The sequence below is a fragment of the Poecilia reticulata genome, chromosome 12 (genome assembly GCF_904066995.2).
Source record: "Poecilia reticulata chromosome 12, P_reticulata-male-v2, whole genome shotgun sequence".
Lineage (NCBI taxonomy): Eukaryota > Metazoa > Chordata > Actinopteri > Cyprinodontiformes > Poeciliidae > Poecilia > Poecilia reticulata.
The window spans coordinates 4,769,285-4,789,310 of NC_088841.1; the positions used below are offsets into that span (position 1 = coordinate 4,769,285).

Below are 20,026 nucleotides of genomic sequence, written 5' to 3' on the forward strand. Positions count from 1 at the left end.
TTGGGTCTTTTTACAGCAGTAATTTAGCTTCGTGGATCCGTCTCATCGTTGAGTCGCACTGGAAGCTTACCGGCATAGATGGGAGATCTTCCCAAGTGCAGTGGAAACTTAAACCTTTAAAATAAAACAAACAGCATTTGATGGCTGTATTAGAAAAGTCTTTTTTTATCGTCAGGTTGTCGTCAGCTAGCATAAATCCGTCCTAGCGCTCATCCCCATTCTTTGAGGTCTGGACAGCTTGACCTTTAAGTGTGGCTGATGATGGTGAACGGAGCAGCGCAGTGGCTTATTGAAAGCAGCTGGCAGAAGGGGAGAACTTGCAACCTGAGAGTGTCAGTTTGCTGCTTTATTTAATATGGACAGGCTCAGGGAGCTGCGGGCGTATTTACTGACCCCAGGGCTCAGGATCTATGCTTCGAGCCGTAACTCTTTCATTTGCCGCTTACAACTGTCCTGTAAAAAAGCCTTTGAAGTCAAGAGATAGGGGGCAATCCAGTTTGGCTTAATGGGAAATCTAACGCAGGGTTGAACAGGGCTGTTCTGGTAGCACGGATGATCCGTTTATGCCGTTATTCATTTGGGGGGGCAGCTTGGTACTGCCTTCCTTTTCTGCGGAAATCCAAATATACGGGTTCTAGGAGCGAGGCTTCAGAACTACTCAGCAGAACCGGCCCAAGGCATATGAGAGCGAAGCGGCTGCTCACTTCTTAGGGATCCCACACCACAAGGGTGATGGCTTTATCCTACACACAGAACTGTTGCCGTAGCAACTGACTGACAACAGCTTCACTAGTGTATCAGGATTCAACACCAAAAACATGCTAATTAAAACCACACAAAGCACAGAGCATTCAGTCTGTTACAGTATTATGCTTTCAAGCTCTTGAGCTTATTTTGCAATTATTAATAAATGACCGTCTGAACACAGTGGTGGTTGATCAGCTAATTTAAACCCTTGCTTTACTGATGATCTGTCACAGTTGGTGTGTGAGTTGCCTTTTCTTTTTTAACTGAATCGAAACACACCCAATTCTGCAGCACATCTACATGTTAAATTATCAAAGTCAAGCTAGCATAGCTGACCTACTTCGCTCACTCTCACTAATTTTTAAATTCAAACTTTTTATGCAATGAAATCTAGTTGTCATAGTGTTCACGGTTAGCAGCAAAGAACTGCGTCCCTTTTTCTTTTATATGTGACACGTGCATTTAAGATTTAACGTTAGTTATGTTGACAACTTCACAGCTAAAACCAATGGCTGTCAACGTGACGTCGCATTAGAATGTGACATTTAAGAATGTCACTTTGAAATGTTTAAAAATGTTTTAGTATATATATATATATATATATACATATATATATATATATATGTAAAAATTCCCTTCTCACCCTCCGCGGGTGGTCTGTTTCATCCTCTGAGCTCGGGTCCTCTACCAGAGGCCTGGGAACTTGAGGGTTCTGCGCAGTATCTTGGCTGTGCCTAGAACTGCACATTTCTGGACTGAGATGTCTGATGTTGTTCCTGGGATCTGTTTGAGCCACTGCTCCAGTTTGGGGGTGACTGCCCCGAGGGCCCCGATGACCACAGGCACCACTGTGGTCTTCACCTTCCAGGTCTTTTCCAGTTCCTCCCTGAGGCCCTGGTATTTCTCCAATTTCTCATGCTCCTTTCTCCTGATGTTGTAATCACTTGGTATTGCTACATCCACCACAACGGCTTTCCTCTGTTCTTTATCCACCACCACAATGTCCGGTTGGTTCGCCATTACCATATATATATATATATGTGTGTATATATATATATATATATATATATATATGTTTCTTTAAATAAAAATGTTATTTAAAAAAATGAGTTTTTTTAAGTAACATTGGATGATACCATGGAAAAACTATTTCTCTGTTTTTATAGTTGGTAGACATAACAGATGAATCTCTTCCTGCTGTTGGGATCTGCTACAGTTCAGGAAATGTTAGACGTCAAACTTGTCAACTTGTTCACTGTAAATGTAATGTTTATCAGCAGATGTTACTTTCAAAATAATTAAAATAATACGGCACACTTTAATACCACTCATTTCTGCGAATCATAACAGGTATGTTTACACACATAGAGTTGCGTATGAATGATTAAGCATCAGGTGTTGACATTTTGGCACAGGGGCCCCAAATGAAAATCTGTGTAGGGCCCCAGAAAAGCTTAGTCTGGCCCTGCCGCTCAGTAATGCTGCAGATGTCTGTCAGGGCTTGGAACTTGTCTTTATCTTAGACTTGGGAGGCCCGTTGCTCACCCATGGTTTCCCTTAATGAGGCGCCAAAATGGGGATTTCTTGAACTGATGTCACGCTCCCATGTGGTTCTGAGGCAAATGCGGAAAAAAAGGAACAAAAATGTTAGTCATGCTGTTGATCCAGCTGACTCTTCATTTCTCATAAAAGCACATTAAGAGCACTGGATGACCCTTGGCTTATTGCTTAAGATGCACTGTGATCTAAAGCATATGGCCTCTTGATGTCAGAAGACGAGACATGGTCTCAACTCCTCTCGCTTTCTGATTTCATCTCAAATAATGTCGATTTATAGATGAATTTCTGTCATTTGTCTTCTTTTTTTGCTGATCTCACAGCTGCCAGGCAGCAGAAGAAAAACACCAAGAGGAAAACCACAAAATCCAATGATAAATCATCCTCACTCTTTTCCCAACAGTTCGCCCCCGCAGCCCCCCTGTCTGCCGATGTGATTATTCTGACCAACTTGCTTTTTGCCTTCTTTCCTAGGAAGTGTGTAGAGAGCTCTGGTGCCTTAGCAAAAGCAACCGCTGTGTAACTAATAGTATCCCGGCTGCAGAGGGGACTCTGTGCCAGACTGGCAGCATAGAGAAAGGGGTAAGTCAGCACATGGTTGTTTTTTTCTTGGCATATAAAGATTATTGCTAACAAACCAAAGGAACTCCTCTCCCAACCATTCCACAGTTTCTTTTCACAACAAATCACCCACAGATAACGACTGGTTAGAACATGGTTTCTCAACCTTTTTTGGGCCAGCGCCCCCCTAGCCTTTATCCAGGTCCCTCACCGCCCCCCACCAAAGAATTTGCAGGCTACTTTGTACTGACTATTATTTTATTATTAATATTACTATCACTATTGTAGATGTTTTGATTTTTATGCTTGTTTCTGTATTTATCATCAAAAATAATTTAGCAGTGAACAAAAAAGTCATGGGAATAGAAATTATTTTCACAGGCGTCTACGAAAAATGCAATGAACATTCAAGTTAAAATCGGTAGGCCTGACAGCAGTCAATCAGAGTGGAAAAAAATATTCTTGTTCTGTGTCATTTTCTAGTTGTTAAATATTCCACAAAATGACCAGATAAAAGATGTTCAACATGCCAGTTTAAACTTTGAACTATTTGCAAAACAACTGAGCTCTGCAACATTAAAACATGATAGAACTGTAACTACATTAATTATTACTCCTCTTCAGTGTTTCTGTCGGTTTCTGGTGGTGCAGCTCTGTGCTGCCTTCAGGAGAATGGGACATCAGAGTATCATCCATAAAATTTCACCCACATGGCATTTATTGTGCAAACCAGAGCTTTCAGTGGAAAAACAAAAGTTCCAGGTCCTTTTAATGCCATACAAATATGAGACAGAAACATGGATTATATCTTTATATAGACCTATTGATTATAGATTAATAGTTTTACTGGACAGAAATTACAAAGAACAAATCTGGTTCTTAATCAAATCCTAATGAGTCAAATTGAAAGAGTCATGGAGTCATCAGCCTCATGACATCAACACTGACATGAAAAATAATGAAGAGATAAATATATCAAATCTAATAAAAACATAAATAAATGATCAGTTCTTTACTGTTATGGTCTGTAAGATATATTTATTCTCAGTACTAGATATGGTCTCAACAAACCCATGGCTCTTCAACAATATCATTTTAACTTTTATCTGGAAATAGTGTCTGTTTATTCTTGCCATACAGTCCTCTGTATTAAGTTTTGATCAAAATGTCTTGCCCTACAAGTTTATTCCTCTGTATTTAGTTTAGTTTCTTAGTTTATTCTTGCATTTTGTTCTTCATTGATTTCCATTTAGTTTCATTTTATTAGTATATCCTCTCTTGGTTTATTGCTATGTCCACTTTAGTTTCTTTCCTGTTGCTAGATTTATTTTATCGTTTATTGACGCTCACCATCAATAAACTCATCACCTGCTGCGCCGCCTAATCGTCATGTGTTTCACATTATGTGTTGATGTTTCACTGCTCAGCGTCGGATTCTATGTTTTTATGCCATAATTCACATCTAGTTCGTCGCTCCGTTTTATGTCCTGCTTCACCTGTTTCAGAGTTTTGTGAAATGTGTGTGTTGTTGTTTTTTTTTTTTTTAACCCCCTAAGGTGCAGGGCAGTCAGGAAGCGTATCGATGGGGAAAAGGCAGACTGACATAAACCTTTTAAAACAACGGAAACAATTTCGGTATTATGATTGTTGAAATTTAAAAGTGCTGTGGTACCGTTGTTCTATCACACCCGTTTCATACCGGACTACTTACAGCACCGGTGTTAGCGCTATAAAATGAACGCTCGTGGTATCACCCATGGAGGGATTTCTTTATTTAAATGGGTTCATTTTTCATAGGGATACAAATCAGGGCATCGTGATTTTAGTAATTAAATGTTTATAAGAGCGATTTTCTGTTGTCCTTCCATGGAAGCGGGCAGCTTTCAAATGGAAATAAAGCACTTTTTAATATAAGTTGCTGCTTTGACATGATCACAGAACTGCCAAAACATATGTACAAAAATACCAGACAAAGTGAATCACAGCAACTTCATCAGCCGGTGTAACACTGAACTGATGCGGTGAAGCTACCAGTATGAGGAGAACGGAGCTGCACCAAGAAGCTAACAGAAGCTAACAAACACTGAATAGAAGAAGAGCTGCCATCTATACCGTTGCAACCAAGCATGATTCAATGTTACACAATACAATTTTACCAAGTTGCTCAAAGTCTAAACTGGCATTGTTGTGCACTTGTAAAGTTTACCTTCGACCAAATGCCCCCAAAGGCATCCCAGCCCCCCCCCCCTTTTGTAAAATTTCTGCCAGCGCCCCTGCCGTCCTCTGAACGCCAGGGGGCGGTACCGCCCATGTTGAGTACCACTAGGTTAGAAGATTGAACCTCATCTTAAACCAGGGATGTCCAAAGTGTGGCCAGGGGGCCATTTGCGGCCCTCTGGATGATTTTGTTTGGCCCCTTGGCCCACAATTTAAGAATTAGAGATTTTTACATCCAAGTAAAATTTTCTTAAACATTTATTTAGGTACAAAACAAAGATTTAAGAGTTTCTGTTTTATTCCATTTTGCCAATTCCAACAAGCACCGCTCAACCTTTATCAAAAGTAGAGAGAGAAAAAAGAGAAAAGATGAGGACAATAAACCCCATAAAGTTTTGGATAATATTTACTTATTGTTAAATACAGCAACTATGTAAGACCCAGTTTTTATAAATGTGCTTACTTTTGGTTTATTAAGATAAAGTATATTTAATATGTTATTGAAGAGATAAAAACAAGGAATGACTTCAGCTCAGATGTTGAAAATCTGATGAAAAAAAGAATTAAAAATCCACTTTTAGTGTTTAGACAGATAAAGTTAAGGTTTCATATATCAAAAGCTGTATTAAAGTCAGTGTGGAATCTTCCAGCTCAGATTTGGTTTTCTAATATGATCAAATGCAATCCAGACTCATGAAAAACTGAAAACAGTCCTTTAGCTTTGCACCACTTGGAAACTGCAGACAGCTAATGGTTAACCAGTCGAGGAATTAGTTTGTGTTTTGTTTTCCATTGTGTCACAGCATCCTTAAAGCCGTAATACCTAAAGCTAGCTTCACAGTTGATGCATCTGAGCTGGCAAAAAAAAGACACTGTTCACCTCCTCACCTGTGGTGGCGCTGCACCAAGAACCACAGAAGGAAACGATATGAAAACCTCTAAAGAAGATTTCATTCTTCGCAAAATGTAAACAAAAATGGAGTGGCATTAGTTTTTTAGCTGTTGTAGGATTTCTCTTTTGTCTTTAGCTAAAGACTGTGATCAATTTCTCCTGCTAGTGGTTCACTCAGGCATTTGTTTTGGATGAATTTTACCCAGAATGCCTTGTGCTATAGTCAGCTTCCTGCTTTTGGAGCAGGAAAAGCTGCTCCTGTTCGCGTGGTGTTCACATGTCCATTTGAACCGCACCAGAGTTCACTTCAGCTGAGCCGAGATTTGTAGACTGACCAAAGTTTGTTTCTTTACGCATTCACGTTGGCTACGTTTTAAAACCATCTAATATTTTCCTACACTTAGGCCTGTCACGATAACAAATTTTGCTAGACGATTAATTGTCTAAAAAATTATTGCGATAAATGATGACCTTTTGACACTGATTTAATGGAAATACTAATAATGCATGCGATTTCCTGATAGATACACCTTATTTTCAAAAGAACACATAACACTGGAAAATAAACTAAATAAAACAACCAAAAACAAAAATAAAATGGATTCTTAGTCTCCATTAACAAAAAACTTACTTGAATAAAAACTAGACAACATAAAGCTGAAGTGGAAATAAATACTGCATTCAACCAAAAGAGTGCAGATTGTGAAGTCTGTATACTATATTGCCCTTAGGTAATCACATATGACTACCTAATGCAATAGTTCACACTACACAATTTTTTGCCCCTATGTTCTCCTTATTCACTGTGTTTTGGGAGGGGTATCAATCAATCAATCAATCAAATTTTATTTGTATAGCACATTTCAGCAGCAAGGCATTTCAAAGTGCTTTACACAACCAAAACAAAAACAGAAATAAACAGTGAGAAAGAGAGAAAATTAAAAAATAAATAAAAAAAAAAAAAAAAAAAAAAAAAAAAAAACAAACTCCCTTACCAGAGGACGCCGCCGTCCCACACAGAATTTAACTAACTTATAGTTAGAGGAGTCTGCCCTCCCGCGGACTTTAACTGGTTCCATTTCATTTCCATTCCACTTTAATTTTCATCGTTTTCCACCCTCATTTTTCACTTTCTTCCCCATACATAAAAAAAAAAAAAAAAAAAAATTAAAAATTAAAAACATTAAAGACATAAAAACATGGACTGTTTGATCACCACACAACACACACAACGCAGAAATCCACCGGTCACACTTGGTGAATCTTAGATCGTTGGCCGATCTAAGATTGTCGCTGGTGATTTCGTAACCGATCATCCTGTAGTGTGTTGTGGGTTACGGTAGAACGTCGTGGCCGCTCTGATCTAAATCAGGGGTTTTCCCCGACTGGGAGCTTAACGCAGCCTGTTGAATGTGACAGGTAGCCAATCAGAAAGCGCGGATTCTCCTCCTGCTTTCTGAGGGGAAATTACGGAGTGGAATCCCAAACAGCTGACACAGCGCAACCCGAAGTCCAGCGGACATCGGAGATGATATGTGGAAACAACATTAATATTTATTCAACATTTTGTGCATTTAAAAAGTTTTCAGCTGTTCTTCGTTAACGTGACATAAATAGGTTATAATGATTTTCATTCATCAGGACTTTACGCTGACACCAGCCACATGCATCACAGGTCAATTCTAGTAAAGCATTAATTGCCTGATTTTAAAATTAGTTAACTGGACTTGTAGCCATTATTTTGTGCCCATGTGGCTGGACACCACACGGCACGACAAACCCGATCGAACCGTTATACCTAAGATTTCTGTCGGCTAATGTGTGTCTCAGGTTTTGAAAATGGGCCGACAACTCGTGTAGTGTGCGCTGGACATTAGACTAAGGAAATGAGGACGGGAGGGTCGGTGGAGAGCACCGAAGCTGAGCCTTTTTTCATTCAGTGTCATCAACAGAAAGAAAAAAGGCCGGAAGAGACGATAAAGACGATAATTAAAATGAGGTCGATAGGTTTAATTTATCGTCCGATTAATTGATTTATCGTTTATCGCAACAAGCCTACCTACACTTCATCATTATGTACTTCTTTGGGTGAATCTATGAAATAAAATAGTTTTTATGGTAGTAAATTCAAGGGAAATATATACTTTTGCATGGCATCATAGACATACATGCCTTACCTTTTAAGACCTGTGGTCTTTCTTATCAGCTTTTCTTCCTTTAACCCTTTTGGTGATCATTTGTTTGGTGACATTCACCAATCTCAACTTCCACAAGGGTTCTTTTCCATAAATATGCTCTCCTCCAGTTGCTGCTGCCATTCACACATGCACGCACGCACGCACGCACGCACGCACGCAGGCGCGCGCGCACACACACACACACACACACACACACAGGTCCCGGTGAATTGTAAGGACAATTTTTCCGAACCAGTCACAGTGGTGAATTATGGGAGCACCCCTTTCCACTTGCTCTACAGACCGGCTGAATGTGTCAAAAAATCTTTAATGAGCCACTCAACAAAGATCTCAGTTAAAATTGTGTTTACACACTACACAACTCTAAATATAATGACCTGACTTTATGCAACATTAACAGGACATCGGTAATTAGATAAATAAGCCACACCCCCTGCATAACAATACATTATAAGTACCAATGAGAATTGCAAGGACATTTAAAATAAGACTTCAAAGAATGTCACTAAAACATACTAAAGTACCCAAATGAGCATCAAATGGATTAATTCACACCCTGCAATAATGGTAGTGTTCATTTGTCATGAACACAGGCACGGACTACAAAAATCTCAGTCAAAATATGAAAAAATAATAATCAAATAGAAATATGGTCAGCAATATAGTGCTTGTTCATTACCTATAGGGTAATGTTTAGACCTATACAAATTAAAATGTATTATGGAATAAACAAACGACATTGTCTTTTGCAATTTTTATTTTTTGGAGCAAACCAAAACACAGGATCCTATCAAGCTTAGTTTTTCAAAACAGTTTGACTTTAGTCAATAATGAAGTTAAACCCAAGTTCTTCTAGATACCACACAATACACATGACCCAAACAAAACAAAATCTTACTTAAACAGATTGAGAAGCAAACAAATCTCTCTTTGAAGCAGGTTTTAAGAATACTATTCTACTCAAATATTAATCCTGAAGCCCTTTCAATTAGGGTACAATGCTCTACAAAGCATTGTGCCTCATTTCAACTAAAGGTGAAGCCCAACTTAACAAAAGAAAACAAAAATTAATTGTGATACCTTTAAGAAAACATATTACTAGAACAATTTTGCCTTTTACAACAACCTGAAAATCAGTTCTCTGAATTACTTTGAAAATGATTAAGAGTCCAAGTTTTGTTGAGTCTCTTCAACATCCATCTTGGACCAACTTAGAAATCAGAGCACATTATAGAAACTACTCCAAAATAAACAAGCAAACAAAACGAAAAAAGGTAAAGGTTAAAAACAAAATGCCTTTTCCTTTAAATGTTACTTTTAACAGTACATACTCTCTAATACAATGAGCCGTTTATACTCACCTAAGAGTTGAACTTCTGGGTTTTATTTTTTAAAACAACAGAATGCTTGAAAGTTCTTAAGATTTTGTTTAGAACATCTTGGCTCAAGATTTATCTGACATTTTTACTTTTTCTTTTGGACACACCACAATTTCTAACAAAGTCTCTTATGTTCTGAATTGAGCGGTTTATTAAAGCAGGATGTTCTGTCTGTTGACACTGTTGAATTTCAACAAAACTTGCCAGCTTCCCAGTGTCAATGTATTTCTGAAAATGTTTCAACACTGCTGCAATTTCTGTAGGAGACCAGGGACGTTTTAGATTTCTCTGAGGATGGTCCTTTTCAGGATAATCTACAAACAAGAGAGACAATTTTACTTTTTAAAATATAAATCATATGTAGGAGTCTGTTACTGAACACTATTGAGTAACACTGTATATAGAGCTATGGGAAAGCTAGATAAGTTGTTTGGCAATAGCATTTCAAGCAAGGTGCTAGTGATTGCCAACAATATTACTCTTCGGGTCAGCTATACACAGTCCTCATTATGCTGTCCCCTGACAGGAAGAAACATTGCTGGGACTGTGTCTACACTTTCAAAAACCCATGTCCACTAAAATACCTGTCAGACAAATCACAAAGATTTCAAAGTCAGACAGCTGTTCACCTGTGGTTCAAGAGATGAGGATAGTGATCCCATTGGTTCTTCACCGACAGTTTTGTTAGGATGAGCAGAAACCTGTGGAGAAGACAGCAAACGAGTCATTAAGATTAATATAATATTCACTTCAAGTTAGAACACTATAGAGAGACACTGTATAAAGAGCTAATGTAAAGCTAGGCAAGTTGTTTGGCAATAGTATTTTAAGCAAGGTCCTATTGATTGACAACAATATTACTCTATGGGTCATCTATACACAGTCCTCATAATGTTGTCCCCTGACAGGAATAAACATTGCTGGGACTGTGTCTACACTCTCAAAAACCCATGTCCACTAAAATACCTGTCAGACAATTACAAAGATTTCCAAGTCGGACAGCTGTTCACCTGTGGTTCAAGAGATGAGGACAGTGATCCCATCGGATCATAACCTACAGTTTTGTCAGGGTGAGCAGAAACCTGTGGAAAAGACAGCAAACAAGTCATCAAGATTCATTTAAAATTAACACCAAGGTAGAACACTATTGAGTAACACTGTATATAGAGCTATGGGAAAGCTAGATAAGTTGTTTGGCAATAGCATTTTAAGCAAGGTGCTAGTGATTGCCAACAATATTACTCTTCGGGTCAGCTATACACAGTCCTCATTACGCTGTCCCCTGACAGGAACAAGCATTGCTGGGACTGTGTCTACTCTCTCAAAAACCCATGTCCACTAAAATACCTGTCAGACAAATTACAAAGATTTCCAAGTCAGACAGCTGTTCACCTGTGGTTCAAGAGACGAGGATAGTGATCCCATTGGTTCTTCACCGACAGTTTTGTTAGGATGAGCAGAAACCTGTGGAGAAGACAGCAAACGAGTCATTAAGATTAATATAATATTGACTTCAAGTTAGAACACTATAGAGAGACACTGTATAAAGAGCTAATGTAAAGCTAGGCAAGTTGTTTGGCAATAGTATTTTAAGCAAGGTCCTATTGATTGACAACAATATTACTCTATGGGTCATCTATACACAGTCCTCATAATGTTGTCCCTGACAGGAATAAACATTGCTGGGACTGTGTCTACACTCTCAAAAACCCATGTCCACTAAAATACCTGTCAGACAAATTACAAAGATTTCCAAGTCGGACAGCTGTTCACCTGTGGTTCAAGAGATGAGGACAGTGATCCCATCGGATCATAACCTACAGTTTTGTCAGGGTGAGCAGAAACCTGTGGAAAAGACAGCAAACAAGTCATCAAGATTCATTTAAAATTAATACCAAGGTAGAACACTATTGAGTAACACTGTATATAGAGCTATGGGAAAGCTAGATAAGTTGTTTGGCAATAGCATTTTAAGCAAGGTGCTAGTGATTGCCAACAATATTACTCTTCGGGTCAGCTATACACAGTCCTCATTACGCTGTCCCCTGACAGGAACAAGCATTGCTGGGACTGTGTCTACTCTCTCAAAACCCATGTCCACTAAAATACCTGTCAGACAAATTACAAAGATTTCCAAGTCAGACAGCTGTGCACCTGTGGTTCAGGAGACGAGGATAGTGATTCCAGTGGTTCTTCACCGACAGTTGTGTTAGGATGAGCAGAAACCTGTGGAGAAGACAGCAAACGAGTCATTAAGATTAATATAATATTGGCTTCAAGTTAGAACACTATAGAGAGACACTGTATAAAGAGCTAATGTAAGCTAGGCAAGTTGTTTGGCAATAGTATTTTAAGCAAGGTCCTATTGATTGACAACAATATTACTCTATGGGTCATCTATACACAGTCCTCATAATGTTGTCCCCTGACAGGAATAAACATTGCTGGGACTGTGTCTACACTCTCAAAAACCCATGTCCACTAAAATACCTGTCAGACAATTACAAAGATTTCCAAGTCGGACAGCTGTTCACCTGTGGTTCAAGAGATGAGGACAGTGATCCCATCGGATCATCACCTACAGTTTTGTCAGTGTGAGCAGAAACCTGTGGAAAAGACAGCAAACGAGTCATCAAGATTCATTTAAAATTAACACCAAGGTAGAACACTATTGAGTAACACTGTATATAGAGCTATGGGAAAGCTAGATAAGTTGTTTGGCAATAGCATTTTAAGCAAGGTGCTAGTGATTGCCAACAATATTACTCTTCGGGTCAGCTATACACAGTCCTCATTATGCTGTCCCCTGACAGGAACAAGCATTGCTGGGAGTGTGTCTACTCTCTCAAAAACCCATGTCCACTAAAATACCTGTCAGACAAATTACAAAGATTTCCAAGTCAGACAGCTGTTCACCTGTGGTTCAAGAGACGAGGATAGTGATCCCATTGGTTCTTCACCGACAGTTTTGTTAGGATGAGCAGAAACCTGTGGAGAAGACAGCAAACGAGTCATTAAGATTAATATAATATTGGCTTCAAGTTAGAACACTATAGAGAGACACTGTATAAAGAGCTAATGTAAAGCTAGGCAAGTTGTTTGGCAATAGTATTTTAAGCAAGGTCCTATTGATTGACAACAATATTACTCTATGGGTCATCTATACACAGTCCTCATAATGTTGTCCCCTGACAGGAATAAACATTGCTGGGACTGTGTCTACACTCTCAAAAACCCATGTCCACTAAAATACCTGTCAGACAAATTACAAGATTTCCAAGTCGGACAGCTGTTCACCTGTGGTTCAAGAGATGAGGACAGTGATGCCATCGGATCATCACCTACAGTTTTGTCAGGGTGAGCAGAAACCTGTGGAAAAGACAGCAAACGAGTCATCAAGATTCATTTAAAATTAACACCAAGGTAGAACACTATTGAGTAACACTGTATATAGAGCTATGGGAAAGCTAGATAAGTTGTTTGGCAATAGCATTTTAAGCAAGGTGCTAGTGATTGCCAACAATATTACTCTTCGGGTCAGCTATACACAGTCCTCATTACGCTGTCCCCTGACAGGAACAAGCATTGCTGGGACTGTGCTTACACTTTCAAAACCCATGTCCACTAAAATACCTGTCAGACAAATTACAAAGATTTCCAAGTCAGACAGCTGTTCACCTGTGGTTCAAGAGACGAGGATAATGATCCCATTGGTTCTTCACCTACGGTTTTGTTAGGATGAGCAGAAACCTGTGGAGAAGACAGCAAACGAGTCATTAAGATTAATTTAATATTGACTTCAAGTTAGAACACTATAGAGAGACACTGTATAAAGAGCTAATGTAAAGCTAGGCAAGTTGTTTGGCAATAGTATTTTAAGCAAGGTCCTATTGATTGACAACAATATTACTCTATGGGTCATCTATACACAGTCCTCATAATGCTGTCCCCTGACAGGAATAAACATTGCTGGGACTGTGTCTACTCTCTCAAAATCACATGTCCACTAAAATGCCTGTCAGAAATTTACAAAGATTTCCAAGTCGGACAGCTGTTCACCTGTGGTTCAAGAGATGAGGACAGTGATCCCATCGGATCATCACCTACAGTTCTGTCAGGGTGAGCAGAAACCTGTGGAAAGACAGCAAACGAGTCATCAAGATTCATTTAAAATTAACACCAAGGTAGAACACTATTGAGTAACACTGTATATAGAGCTATGGGAAAGCTAGATAAGTTGTTTGGCAATAGCATTTTAAGCAAGGTGCTAGTGATTGCCAACAATATTACTCTTCGGGCCAGCTATACACAGTCCTCATTATGCTGTCCCCTGACAGGAACAAGCATTGCTGGGACTGTGTCTACACTTTCAAAAACCCATGTCCACTAAAATACCTGTCAGACAAATTACAAAGATTTCCAAGTCAGACAGCTGTTCACCTGTGGTTCAAGAGACGAGGATAGTGATCCCATTGGTTCTTCACCGACAGTTTTGTTAGGATGAGCAGAAACCTGTGGAGAAGACAGCAAACAAGTCATTAAGATTAATTTAATATTGACTTCAAGTTAGAACACTATAGAGAGACACTGTATAAAGAGCTAATGTAAAGTTGGCAAGTTGTTTGGCAATAGTATTTTAAGCAAGGTCCTATTGATTGACAACAATATTACTCTATGGGTCATCTATACACAGTCCTCATAATGTTGTCCCCTGACAGGAATAAACATTACTGGGACTGTGTCTACACTCTCAAAAACCCATGTCCACTAAAATACCTGTCAGACAAATTACAAATATTTCCAAGTCGGACAGCTGTTCACCTGTAGTTCAAGAGATGAGGACAGTGATCCATCGGTTCATCACCTACAGTTCTGTCAGGTTGAGCAGAAAACTGTGGAGAAGACAGGAAACGAGTCATTAAGATTAATTTAAATTAACACCTAGGTAGGTAGAACACTATCGAATAACACTGGCAATAGAGCTATGGAAAACTAGGAAAGTTGTTTGGCAATAGTATTTTAAGCAAGGTCCTAGTGATTGCCAACAATATTACTTTTCGGGTCATCTATACACAGTCCTCATAATGCTCTCCCCTGAAAGGATTAAGCATTGCTGGGACTGTGTCTACTCTCTCAGAACACATGTCCACTAAAATGCCTGTCAGAAAATTTACAAAGATTTCCAAGTCGGACAGCTGTTCACCTGTGGTTCAAGAGGCGAGGATAGTGATCCCAACGTTTCTTCACCTACAGTTTTGTCAGGATGAGCAGAAACCTGTGGAGAAGACAGCAAACGAGTCATTAAGATTAATTTAATATTGACTTCAAGTTACAACACTATAGAAAGAGGTATTGTAAAGCTAGGAAAGTTGTTTGGCAATAGTATTTTAAGCAAGGTCCTATTGATTGCCAACAATATTACTCTTCGGGTCATCTATACACAGTCCTCATAATGCTGTCCCTTGACAGGAACAAGCATTGCTGGGACTGTGTCTACACTCTCAAAAACCCCATGTCGACTAAAATACCTGTCAGACAAATTACAAAGATTTCCAAGTCGGACAGCTGTTCACCTGTGGTTCAAGAGATGAGGACAGTGATCCCATCGGATCATCACCTACAGTTCTGTCAGGGTGAGCAGAAACCTGTGGAAAAGACAGCAAACGAGTTATTAAGATTCATTTAAAATTAACACCAAGGTAGAACACTATCGAATAACACTGTCAATAGAGCTATGGAAAGCTAGGAAAGTTGTTTGGCAATAATATTTTAAGCAAGGTCCTAGTGATTGCCAACAATATTACTCTATGGGTCATCTATACACAGTCCTCATAATGCTGTCCCTTGACAGGAACAAGCATTGCTGGGACTGTGTCTACTCTCTCAGAAACACATGTCCATTAAAATGCCTGTCAGAAAATTTACAAAGATTTCCAAGTCGGACAGCTGTTCACCTGTGGTTCAAGAGATGAGGATAGTGATCCCATCGGTTCATCACCTACAGTTCTGTCAGGGTGAGCCAAAACCTGTGGAGAAGACAGCAATTGAGTCATTAAGATTAATTTAATATTGTCTTTACGTTAGAACACTATAGAGAGAAACTGTATAAAGAGCTATGGTAAAGCTAGGAAAGTTGACAATAGTATTTTAAGCAAGGTCCTAGTGATTGCCAACAATATTACTCTTCGGGTCATCTATACACAGTCCTCATAATGCTGTGCCCTGACAGGAATAAGCATTGCTGGGACTGTGTCTACTCTCTCAAAAACCCATGTCCACTAAAATACCTGTCAGATAAATTACAATATTTCCAAGTCAGACAGCTGTTCACCTGTGTTTCAAGAGATAAGGACAGTGATCCCATCGGTTCTTCACCTGCAGTTTTGTCACAGTGAGCAGAAACCTGTGGAGAAGACACCAAACGAATCATTAAGATTCATTTAATATTAACTTCAAGATAGATTAACACTATATACAGAGCTAAGGCAATGCTAGGTAATCCAATTGGCCAAAGTATTTTTAGCAAGGCCCTTGTGATAGTAAACAATATTACTCTTCGGGTTATCTATGCACAGTCTTAGGAATTCTGTGCCTTGTCAGGAATAACCATTGCTGGGACTGTGTCAAGCACACACCTTAGGAGTAGACAGCAAACAGTTCAATGAATAAGGAAAACAAAGAATAAATAGCTCCAAAAGTGTTCTTAAAACAATTGTGGAATTAGGACTGCACTTCTCTTAACCTCAGTTGCAGCTGGTTTCATATTTTCATATTTGTTTAACTTACCCAACAAAATAGCCTACAAAATATTTTGAAAGCACTAGTTAATAAGGAAAACATCAAAAAAGGTTTAAATCACACCATGTGAAACTGTTGAATGATCTGGCTATTTAAACTTTCTTATGAAAAAACTTCTGGTAATATTTATTTATTTATTTTTACATTAACTGCACCATAAATTGCAAAAAAGACATATGGATTATGAGCTATGCACTGTGAATTATGGTGTTCTATAATGAAATTATTCTTGAACATTTATAAAATGAATATGTAAAACAGTAAACAAGGTTAGCTGCACATGCTAACATCATAACTGAAGTGAGCAGCCATTATCCCATGTTGGCATTTTTGTTTCTAGTTGGCATTGACTCAATTTTAAGACAAATGTAACATTCTAATTCCTGTTTTTAAATGGTCATTCCATTTAACACATGGCGTGTTTAAACCTTGTTCTAAGTGGTCACCTGTTCTCAACACAAGCTAGCTTTTGCTCATTAGCGGTGCCTTAATTAGGAAGTGCTGCATGAAAATATATGTCGGTCACATTGCAAATATCAGTAAAACTTTGCCAACCTTGCTTGTGTTCAAATTACTTTAAGAAAGACTTACCTACATACTTCTCCACATCCGTCCAAGTTGCAGCGCAGAATTGTTCATTCCTCACAGAGAGCGCAACATCAGTCTTGGGAGGAAAATGACAGAGGGGGAGGGGTTAAAGCTCCACCCCTTTTCCTCTCTCCAATTAGGTGTTCTTTGATGAACAAATCATTCACTAGGTTTTGTGATAGATTTATTATTTATCCACTACCGTAGACCTTTATGAAAGTGATTTCCAAAATTATTACAGGTGTCATTTCCATAGTGACCAAAGTTATATAGTATGTGCAATTGTGTATATCAGGGGTATTCAATTCATGATATCTTAGCAATATTTCATGATGCCAAGGTCAGAAGAGAAAAATAAAATATATACAACTTAAAATTTAGTAGCTGGGCAGTTTTTTCTGTGTCTGCATGCCTTGATTTGCTTTTCAAATTGAATGGATTCTGTCATATTCAAGTACTTTTTGACAATATTTATTGTCATGAAACAGGGAGCTGAATATGTATGTCTGATTTCTCATGTTTGATGTTCTCTCATTCACTGAGTAAAAGTAGGATGTCAAGTCAAAAGAAGAACCTAAGTAAAACAAGAAAACTGCATGTTCACAAGTGAATGACCTCAGAAAAAAACTAATAGAAGAAAGCTTGATTTATATTTTTGTTTACCATCTGGACTTAAACTATTTAAAAATGAACATATTTTATAACTGAACATTTTTAGACTTAGATCACTTATTTTGCTTTCAGTGACAGAAGTGAGTGCTTGCTTGTCATGCCAGAATTTTAACCTGTGCTAGAATGATGTCAGAACCAGTCTCATGCATGTGTGGATGTGCTCATTGGTGAGCCAGGAACAATATTTGGTTTTTATAATATTCATTGTGGAGAAAGCTGGCTCACAGTTGTGTGTGGAACCAAATATAATTAAGATTTGCAGGGCTACTTACCTCAGAGCTGTGAAAGCTTTGAGAATAGTAGCCCTTTGGAGCCAGAACGTGTAAGGATCAGTCCTTACAGATTGTTCCTTCAGGGATAAATCTGCTTAGATTGTAAAAGCTGTGCCAGTAAATCAGACAGTGCTCAACAAGATTTTAGGTTGCTATTTTTGTTTTGGTTCAGTTTTGGGTTTGCATAAGACATAATTTTAGTCTAGATGCAGACCAGGGTCCGCCTATTAGTGACCTCTGGTGTATATCTTGATCTCATTGGGTCTTTATTCAATTAAATTTAAAAATAGTTTGCTTATTCAAAAAGGAAATTAAATGTTAATGTAACTAATTAAGGAGTTATGATAGATTGTGGCCAAGAAAGATCTCCTGTAGCAGTCCGTTTTACAACCAATCTGAAGAAACATCTGGCTGAAGAGATTCAGATTTGAAATAATGGGATGGTCAGCATTGTCTAAAACATTTTTTTTGATTTTATGCAAAATCCCTTTGTGGATCATCATCTTCAGTCATCCCCAGCCACAGCCTCTTGTCCATCTCTGATACATCCCCCAACTGCAGAGTCATTCGAGTATTTTCATAGGTGACAGAAGTCAGACTTATGCTGGAAGCATGACGTGTACTGAGTGAAAAGGAATGGTGAGAGTACAGTGCCCTGTGGAGCTCCTGTGTTGCTGACCACCTGGTTAGACACACAGTCCTTCAGTCTCAGAAACTGTGGTCTGTTTGTGAGGTAGTCATAGATCAAGTTGATTGTTGGGGGCTCCATCTGTGTCTTCTGGAGTTTCTCACAGAGCAGATCAGGCTGAATTGTGTTAAATGCACTTGAGAAATCAAAGAACATGATCATCAAAGTGCTGCCTGCTTTGTCCAGATGACAGTGGGTTTGATAAAGCAGGTGTATGATGGCATCATCAATTCCAACTCCATGGCAATAAGCAGGTAAGACAGACTATTTCAAGATGAACCTCTCAACCTTGCACACCTGCTCAGGCTTTTTCCCCACCAGAGAGGTGACATTCCACATCCCAAGAGCCAGCTTCTGTAGCCAGGGGTCAGATTCTTGGTTCTCCTCTATCAAAAGAGGAACATTGGTTACCTTCCTGACTAAGGCCCTTATCTCCTGATCACTCAATTTAGACAACCGACAAGCTCTATAGAGAGCCCTAGTTGTTCCAAACTGATTCCATTTATGAATGAAGGAGGCCACTGAGCTCATTGGGGACTTCAAAGCAACATAATTTTTAATATCCTTCCCCAGATGTTTGCCTCAAAACAATGCTGTCTCTGAGGTCTACAGACAATGTATTTGATTTCATGCTTGGTGTTTGCATACAAACATTGTCCATTTTGGGACTTTATAAAGACAGGTGTGTGCCGGTGAGAGTTGGACTCCGCCAAGGCTGCCCTTTGTCACCGATTCTGTTCATTACTTTTATGGACAGAATTTCTAGGCGCAGCCGAGGTGTTGAGGGGATCCGTTTTGGTGGCCTTAGGATTGCATCTCTGCTTTTTGCGGATGATGTGGTCCTGTTGGCTTCATCGGAACGTGATCTGCAGCTCTCACTGGAGCGGTTCGCAGCCGAGTGTGAAGCGGCCGGGATGAGGCTCAGTGCCTCCAAATCCGAGGCCATGGTCTTGAGCCGGAAAAGGGTAGAGTGCCTTCTCCGGGTCAGGGGGGTCGTCCTGCCTCAAGTGGAGGAGTTTAAGTATCTGGGGATCTTGTTCACGAATGAGGGAAGAAGGGAGCGGGAGATCGACAGGCGGATTGGGGCAGCGTCTGCCGTGAAGCGGGCGCTGTACCGGTCCGTCGTGGTGAAGAGAGAGCTGAGCCAAAAAGCGAAGCTCTCTATTTACCGGTCGATCTACGTTCCCACCCTCATCTATGGTCATGAGCTTTGGGTCATGACCGAAAGAACGAGATCACGGGTACAAGCGGCCGAAATGGGTTTCCTCCGCAGGGTGGCTGGGCTCTCCCTTAGAGATAGGGTGAGAAGCTCGGTCATCCGGGAGGGACTCAGAGTAGAGCCGCTGCTCCTCCACGTCGAGAGGAGCCAGTTGAGGTGGCTTGGGCATCTGGTAAGGATGCCTCCTGGACGCCTCCCTGGTGAGGTGTTCCGGGCACGTCCCACCGGGAGGAGGCCT

At 39.5% G+C, this 20,026-nt stretch overlaps 1 protein-coding gene across 3 annotated transcripts in view; it reads left to right on the forward strand.

Moving 5' to 3' along the window:
- Positions 1-20,026, forward strand: part of LOC103473274 (ADAM metallopeptidase with thrombospondin type 1 motif, 6) — a 64,143-nt gene that overhangs the window by 35,059 nt on the left and 9,058 nt on the right. For 2 of the 3 annotated variants that reach the window (XR_014090211.1, XM_081613656.1), the window contains one exon: positions 2,779-2,886. Coding sequence is in view for 1 of the 3 variants with exons in the window: in XM_081613656.1 (XP_081469782.1) it covers positions 2,779-2,886 (108 nt within the window). In the remaining 2 variants the exon portion in view is untranslated. The remainder of the gene's footprint in view (positions 1-2,778; positions 2,887-20,026) is intronic. The other variant, XR_014090212.1, reaches the window with a different exon arrangement.